General features: G+C 48.1%; 1 protein-coding gene across 1 annotated transcript in view; it reads right to left on the minus strand.

Moving 5' to 3' along the window:
* Positions 1-6,643, minus strand: part of GTSE1 (G2 and S-phase expressed 1) — a 28,501-nt gene extending 21,858 nt beyond the window's left edge. The window contains exons 1-2 of the mRNA XM_058568134.1: positions 6,594-6,643; positions 6,040-6,140 (exon numbers count right to left, since the gene is read on the minus strand). Of these exons, the coding sequence (XP_058424117.1) occupies positions 6,040-6,118 (79 nt within the window). The 5' untranslated portion in view covers positions 6,119-6,140; positions 6,594-6,643. The remainder of the gene's footprint in view (positions 1-6,039; positions 6,141-6,593) is intronic.
* Positions 6,644-8,908: the final 2,265 nt, after the last annotated feature.

Genomic DNA, 8,908 nt, shown 5'->3' on the forward strand with positions numbered 1-8,908 from the left:
ATTCAAATGCACAGTAGGGACTCCATATGTATTTGCTGACTGTCATCTCTTCTGGAGTCCATCTTGGACCCCCAGATAAAACTGCACTTTGTACCCCTGTCCATATTTCTACCCTAGTGCCTTCAACAGCCCTGTCTGTTTACAAGCCCGACCCCCTCTAACAGACCACAGGCTCTGGGCTAGTGGGTGCCTTTGCTGGGACAGCTGCTCCCTCCTCTGGCTCCCACACTACACTCCACTCCCACCCCTCCCGCGGGGTCCCACAGCACCTGGACCTGACCTCCCTCACGGTACCTCCCTCACTATTCTGTGTATGTCTCTTGATCCTTCTGTGGCCCCAACCAGACTGTAAGCTCCTCCAAAACGGCAAATGTCTAACACTGTCCCAAATTCCCCAATGGCCAGCTAAGGGTCTGGACACTTAGCAAATATTTATCAAAATGCACTGAACCGACATTTCAATACGGTAAGGTTTATACAGCACTTTCACAAATCATATCTTATTTGATCCTAATAAACAAAGCTGTAAGCTTATCAAAACCATAAAATGAAAAATACAGTCATGCGCCACAACATAACGACTTTTAAGTCAACGATCGACCACATACACAATGGTGGTCCCTTGAGATTAGTACCATATAGCCTAGGTGTGTAGTAGGCTATACCACCTAGATTTGTGTAAGTTCACTCTATGATGTTCACACAACGACGAAATCGCCTAACGATGCATTTCTCAGAATGTGTTCCCATTGTTAAGCGATACATGGCTGTTTACTAATATCCTAATTAGTCCTAACTAGTCAGTTCAATTAGTCCGAATTACCTAATCAAGGAGAATGCAGAAAGCACAAATGCACAAGAGAAAGAGAAATAATCAGCGACAGAGGAAATTAAAAGATTCATAAGTTAGTTTCCTTAACTCCACACACATAAACCTAAGAACTTGACTGAAATGGATAATTTTCTAGAATAATAGAGTTTATTTTTTGTATTTAAGTTATTTAAATTTATTTATTTATAAAACTGACTCTGAGAGAGAAAAAATCTTAAACAGTTCAATTATAAAATAATCGGACAAATTTATCTTTTAAAGGGCTATTCTCTCCAGAAAAGCACAAGTCCCAGATAGTTTCATAAGATAATTCTACCAAATCTTTAAAGAATAAATCATTACAAAACTATTTATATTGCTCTGAAGGATAGAAAAAAGAAACCTTCCAACTTACTTATGAAGCAGGCGTAACTATACCAAAAGCCTATCAAGTTTGCTCTATAAAGAAAGCTACAGATCAGTCTCATATCAACATCAAATTCCTAAAGAGGAATACCAGCAAACAGAATCCAATAACACATTAAAAGAAGAAGAAGAATATATCATGACCAAGTGAGATTCATCCAGGACTTCAGGACTGTAGGATGCTTTAATTTTATACTATCTAGTAACATAATCATTATATTACTAGACCTACAGGGAAAGCCATGATTGTCTCCATATACATTGAAAAGGCATATGATAAAATGCAACAGACACCGTTGACTTTAAAAGCTCTTCATAAAAAGTAATAGATACATTTTATCATTTAAGGAAGTATCCATCTCAACCCAAAAGCCAAAATTACATTTAATGGGCTACCATCAGAAGCATTCCTTCTAAAGCCACAAGCAAATATACTTTATCAGTTAGGACAGGCTAACTTATGCTAAAGCAATAAACAACCCTCAAATCGCAAGCGGCTTATAACAACAAAGCTGTATTTCTCACTCAAACTCTATGTCTGCTGAGAACAGGCTGGGGCCCTGTTCTATGTCCTCCTCACTCCAGAATCCAGGCTGATGGAGCCTCCACCTTTGGGAACACTGCTGGTCTTCATGGAAAAGAAAGGAGAAAGAGCAAATTCCACACTGGCTCTTAAAGACCCAGAAGTGACACATATCACATTTCCATTTCATGGGCCACCTTTCAAGTCACCTGAGCCAAACCCAACTTCAAGTGGCAGGGAAGAACACTTTTATCATGTACCCAGGAGAAAAGACAAACCAGAGAAACACTGAAGAACAGCACCAAGGTCTACCATCTACATGTAAATTAACCCACAAGCCAGCATTAGGCTTAATGGAAAACTGAAGAAGAAATTCCATTAAAGCCTGGCACATGGCAATGACATCTACTGTCACCACAACTCTTAACATTGTTCTGGACACATTCACCAACACAATTAGACAAGGAAAGAATTTGGAGGTAAAATGATCACAGTGCACACATGCTATGATTATAGACACAAGAAAATCACATGAAAACTATTACAAATAGTAAAAGGATAAAAGCAGATGGCTGAGGACAAAATTATTACACAGCAATCAATAGCTTTCATATCTACAAAGAACAGTTAGAAAATACAATGGAAGAAAATACCTTATTTACAGTAGTAGCAAAAAATACAAAATACCTATGAACAAACCTAACAAGAAATATGCAGATGCATATAAAGAAAACTTAGTATATCATAAAAGTAACATATCAAATAAAAGGAGAAAATGAATTATTGAGATAAATAGAGATAAGCTTTTGGGAGAAAAAATATATATATAAAGTTTGATCCATATCTCTTACTATACCAGGACAAATTCCAAATAAGTCAAAGACTTAATTGAAAAAAATGAAACCTTAAAGGAACAAGAATAAACCATGGGGAAATTATTTTATAACCTGGAGTGTGGAGGTCTAACTCAGACACCAAAGTAGAATCCATAAAATAAAAGATTGATGGTCCAATATATAATTTTTTTTTTTTTTTTTGGGTTAGGAAAATTCACCCTGAGCTAACATCTGTGTCAATCCTCCTCTATTTTGTACATGGGATGCCATCACAGCATGGCTTGATGAGTGATATGTAGGTCCGCGCCCAGGATCCGAACCCGCGAACCTGGGCTGCTGAAGCCAAGCGTGAACTTAACCACTACACCACCAGGCCGGCCCCTACAAAAATGTTTTAAATCTCTGTATGGCAAAAATCACCGTGAGCAAAGTTAGAAGTAACAATAAGCAGGGAAAAGAATATGTGCAGCTCACATCATAAAGGGCTGATGTATGAACAATGCCTACAAACTGCTAAGAGAACCAACAACATAATGGAAGAATGCACAAAGGACCTGAACAGAAAATATTCACAGAAAGTAAAATGAAATGTTCTTAAACATATGACAAGAAGTTCAGCCTCACTCAAAAATAAGAGTAATGAAAAATAAATCTACCCTGAGATTCCATTTTTCACCTGTTAGATTGTCAAAAATCAAAAAGTCTGATAAACTGTAGGCAAGGCTGTGGAGAAAGAGACAATTCACACGCTGCTGGGGGAGGCGTACGTTACTACAGCTATACCCGGCACTACCTACCGAAACAAGAAAGGCACATCCCCTCTGACCAGCAAGTCTACTCCTGTGAATGTATCCTACAGACATCCATGACGTTACTTAATGCAGCAGTATCTGTAACAGCAAGACACTAGACACAACCTAAATGTTCACCCACAGCAGATGAGATAAACTACAGGACAACGCATAGGAACACTACTTAGGCACAAAAAAGAAGGGTAACACTCTTCATATGTTGATATGCAAAGATCATCAAGATTAATCAGGCACAAAAAACAAGATGCAGGACAGGGTTCTATACGCAATATAAAAAGAGGGGAATGGACTGATATTGTATCCATATTAGCCTGCACTTGCACAAAGTAGGTCTGGAAGAACACCTAAGAGACGATGATATCGACGGCCTTCGGAGGGGGTAGATAAGTGGCTAAGGGACAAGGAGGAGAGGGAGACAGATTTCACTTTGTACATGTCTGAACCTAGGAAGTCAATTTTATAGGTCACTGCTAGAAACTTCCAACTGTCTGGTATGGAAAAAGGAATCCTGGACCAGGACTCAGAGACGAAGCCTTCTACTCCAGGCTCCGAAACTGGCTCCGAGTGACCTTGGGCTGGCTGACTTGTCCATTCTGCAAACACATGCCACATCCTCCACTAGGTACCAGGCAGAGAGGGGGTCAAGGGTGCTCCCGGAGGAGTGCACTGTCCAGTGGGAACACTGAGTGAAAGGCAGTGTGGTGAGAGGCCAACATGGAGGTGGGGACGCCTCAGAGGAAATCACAAAGTGTCTGAGAAACTGGTCACAGGCCGGAGTGGCTGGAGGAATTTGAAATGTAGGTAGGGTCAGATCCCAGAGGGTTTTATCCAAACGCAGCAGGAAACTATTGAACGGTTTCAAGCAGAAGAGTGTTACGATCTAACTTGTGTTTTTAAAAGGTGACTTGGCTGCTGTGTAGAGTATCAGAAAGGAAGCAGACAATATCTATTGAAATTACAAATGTACACACTGGCCAAAGTGCAAAATACATAAGTAGGTGGAGGTGAGTTAACGTGGCTGAGACCAACGTGGTGGCATTTGGTTGGAGCTGGAAGGAGGTAGATGGATCAAAAAGCATCTTCTGAAGGTGGAAATGACGGTAACTGATGATTGAATGAATGTGGCAGCTTCACATCTTGGACAGCTGGGTGACTAGAGGGGCCATTTACTCACATGAGAAAGACAAAGAGCAGGCTAAAAATGCAGTGGCAGGGGCATACGCTGAGTTTGAGGTGCAAGACATTCACGTGAAGATGCCAAATAGGCAGGTGAATATACAAGTCCAGAGCTCAGACAAGAGGCTGTGCTCAAGACCAAATGTGGGCACCATCAGAAAGCAGATGGGGTTTAAGGCCATGGGAATGTCTGAGAGCTCCTTGGAGGCAATTGCAAAGAGACCCAGACCAGGTCCTGGGGAAGATCAGCTTCAGAAGACGGTAGAGAAAGAGGAGCCTGCAAAGAGATGGAGATGCATCAGCCAGGGAGGCAGGAGGAAAACCAAGATGCCTCAGAAGCCAAGGAAAGGAACTTTCCAGAAGGAGAGAAGGTCAAATGTTATTGAGAGGTTGATTAAAAGCGGACAGAAAAGTGCCAGTAGATTAGGCAACAAAGATGTCATCAGTAGCTGATAAAAGTAGCTTGAGTGGATCGGTGAGGGCAGAAGGGGCTGGAAGGGGTTGAAGGATGTGAAAAAAATAGCAAAACAAATAGAGAAAGCTCTTGAAGTCTGGCTCTGAATGAGGCACAGAGCAATGGAGAGGGAGCAGAGGATCTGGGGACAAGTGAGATTACAGGTCTTTGTATATCAATGATGAGCATAACAAGTAAGGCTACTAAAGGAGGGTGACGGAAGGGATGAAGTCCTCAAGAGGTAGCAATGGGGTTCAGCATACCCGTAAAGGGGACTGATATTTGAAAAGCAGGATACAACAGGAAGGAGGAGAGGGGTGCGGCAGCAAATACCTTTCTACATACAATGAAGAAGCAACGACGATTGGCAAAGTCTCTAGGACGGTTTCTCCAATATGGAGGTGTTAAGGCTACTCGGATACCCAGTCTATCTGCCTAGTGTGGGTGTTGTGAGGAACAAAGGATAAAAGGGACAACAGGATGTCATTATGTTTCAAGAGAAAAAGAGGGCACGGCCCCTAACTCATCTGGTGAGGCTGTACTCTCACCTCCACACCCAAACCAGACAGGGACAGAACAAAACAGGAAAATTACAGGCCAGGCTCCCTCACTAACATGGTCGCAAAGACCCTAAACAAGTCTTAGCAAACAGAAACCAAAAACGAACAAAAAAAAGAAAACATAAAATCCAATTCCACAAATATTTGAGCGCCTACGAAGTGCCAGGTAGTGTTCTCCACACTGGGGATACTGCAGTAAAAAACAACCTGGTATGAATCCCTGCTGTGATGGAACTTAAAACTGGGGGCGAAGGGGGATGGAGAAAACCAGAAAATAAAGAAATTAGAGGGATGCAAACTCCTTGAAGACAGGGACCATGAGTGTCATGGGTGTAGAGCACGGATGAATAAATACACGAGTAAGCTCTCACAGAAGCATTACATCGACCCACATCCCCACTGAGCTCCCTGAACAACAGCGCCGCAGTAACAAGGACGTACCACCCTTCACGGCAACATCCTCCTTCGGTTCTCCGGCCTGAGTGGCGGAAGACACGTCGCTGCCGTCTCCTCCTTCCATGGCGAGAGCAGTCAGGGAGTCACTGCAGGGAGGACGGGGCCAGAAGGTGAGCAGGCGTCCGCGCCCAGGCCCCGGCGCCCTCACCTCCGGCGAAGCCCAGCAGCAGCAGCCTCTGCAGCACGGACAGGGCCAGGGAGAGCCGGGTCAGGGAGAGGATGGGCGGCAGAGGCCACCCGAGATGCGGCCTGAGACGCTCCGCGACGCACCCCCAGGTCGGGGCCGGTCCGAGCCAGGCCGGAATGCCCCGGAAAACGAAATTCCCAGCTCTCAGGTCGGACTGTTGGGGGCTTTGGTTTCCCCCGGGGCGGCCCCGTAATCACTGCAGCCCCGGCGGAGCGCGCCAGGGGACCCCTCGGCCCCCGGCCAGAGCCCAGGCCCGGTCCGGGCGGCGCGCAGCCCTCCCGCCCTGGACCGACCGCGAGGAGAGCGGCCCACCACAGCTCTCGCCATCCCCACAACACGAGCCCAAGCCCACCTCGAGACCCTCACTCCGAGCGGTCGCGGCACACTTGTGGCCGCGCCTCCGCCCCGGATTTAAACGCGGCGCGGCGAGCGCGGCGTGGCTGTGGATTGGCCGGTTTGAAAGAGCGGCGCAAAGTCGCCGCGCCCGGTGCATTCTGGGGGTTGTAGTCGGAGGACCCTGGAGGAGGAGTACGGTGCGCGTGCGCTCTGCCTCTCCGCAGTGGGTGAGCTGCGCATGCTCGAGGTCCTGCGGGGTCTGCAGTGGGCGGGCAGCAGGGGATGGGGGGGAATCTTTAGGGCTCGCCCTGTGCCCCCAGGTTCGGCATCGGGGCAGTCACATGCGGCAGCGGACACGGTTCTGGTCCCAGCTCTTCAAATGTAAATAGAGAAAGTCAAATTCCTAGCGTAGGGTGTTGATGTGAAGACCGAACGAAATAGGCGCATCTGCCCGCTTTGTAAAGCAGCACGGGTCAGTCCCGAATACAGTAACAAAACCCGGCCCCTCCGCCGAGGAACGCACTGGTGACACTGGGTGACCAGACACTCCAGTTCGTGCTCCTGGACCAGGAGAAGCTGTCTCGCCGCTGGGGACAGTGATGAGGGCCTGAGCACAGCCAGAGGGTGTGGCAAAAGCCTGCCCTGGGATTTGTCACCACCTGGGGAGCTGGATTTGTCCAGAGGGCAAAGGTGGGCAGATTGGAGGGGTGCGCCTCGAGGCAGGGTCCGGTGGCCAGGTGATGGAGTTTGCGTGGGGGAGTGCCCATGTTGGAGCAAATAGGAGCTCCCTGATCTGAGCTACGTGGAGGATTGGTAGATGGGTCAATCAGCGGCAGTATGTTCACCTGCCTCTTTGGCATCTTGAGACTGACCTCACTTGAGCCTGGCACTGTGAACCAAGTATAAATAATACCCACACCCTGGGCTTGAGGTTCAAATGAGGGGCTCCACCCAGGGCACAGTATCATAAAGCTGTTGCTCTAATTATCTGGCGCTGATGGATGGAGGAGGGGGCAGGAAGGAGGAGCCTGGGATGACTGTCAGGGTCGGCCCCGGGAGGGATGGAACTCTGGAGGGAGAGCACCATTTTCAGGGACGATGATGAGCTATTTATTTGGGCAGGTTGGGTGGGGAGCTGTCCAAGGGGCAGCCATCCTGGGACCAGGACCTCCACCAAGACGACTTCCAGGCTGGCTGGGCCCCCCTCTGGGCTCCCACATCCCGTTTCACAGCAACCACACCAATCACTCCACGTTGATGGTCCCACTTCACTTGTGATCCTGAGTCCAGCTCCCCATGAGACTGTGAGCTGCTAGAGGGCAGGGCGGGGTCTCAGCCATTGCTGTCCCCCAGCCTCACCCAGCCCAGTGCGGGGCACCAGGCAGGAGCTGAGAGAGTAAGAACTGGGTAAGGTAGGAGGTGTAGCAGTTTGGAAGGAGCCCGGCCTGACCTCTGCATCCCCTTTTGGCTTGTCCTGGCATCTTCAACACCTCTTTTCTATCTAGGGGCACCCTCTGCAGCCTTCAGCCTCCCTCTTCACCCCCACTGGGCCCCAATGTGCTGGCTCCCCCGGAACTGCCTTTCCCACCTGAGCCTCTGACCATGGGATCCCTTCTGAGTTCTCTTGTCTTTTGCTCAGGATCCTGCTTAACTGGAGAAGAAAGACAGTGCCAGGCAGACCCAGGTGCAAATCCCAGCTGCAGGTATCAGTCAAGAGCCTTTGGGTTGCAAGTAACAGAAAACCAGCTTCAAGTTGGCTGTAGAAAGAGAACTAATTGGCTCAAGGAACAGGGAGGTCCAGGAGAGGCCCTGGCTTCAGGCCTGGACAGAGAGGGGCTCGAAGGAGAGCGCTGGGTGGAGTTGTCTCCCAGATGCCTGTCGGAAGTCCTGCTCACCCCCAGGCAGGCTGCCTTTATGGGGCCCACCAGCCCGAGAGCTCCAGGCTTCCCTCTGCCTGCCAGGCCTCCTGAAGACAGCAGCCAGTTTGGTGCAGCCTGTGCTCCATCCACAGTCCCAAGGCTCAGGCTTGCCTAACTCACAACCATGGGAAACTGCAGTAGGAAGGAGCCTAGGGGGTCCTAGACTTGGAGGCTCTTGGCCCAGGTGTTGGATCCCCATAGCCCTGTGGGTGTCTGCTGGGGGTGAGGGTCCCCAACACCCACTCCCGATGCCCCTACTCCTGTATTGTGTCAGCACGCAGTAGGTGCGCAGTAAACAGCACCATTACTAATGACTTGTCGCTGCCAACACTAAACGATACCTTCACCCATCTCTTCTCTTGGCCTCCTCCTCTCGTCTAAGATCGGCCTATCCATTGTGGATTAATCTCTT

Source organism: Diceros bicornis, chromosome 25 (genome assembly GCF_020826845.1).
Source record: "Diceros bicornis minor isolate mBicDic1 chromosome 25, mDicBic1.mat.cur, whole genome shotgun sequence".
Lineage (NCBI taxonomy): Eukaryota > Metazoa > Chordata > Mammalia > Perissodactyla > Rhinocerotidae > Diceros > Diceros bicornis.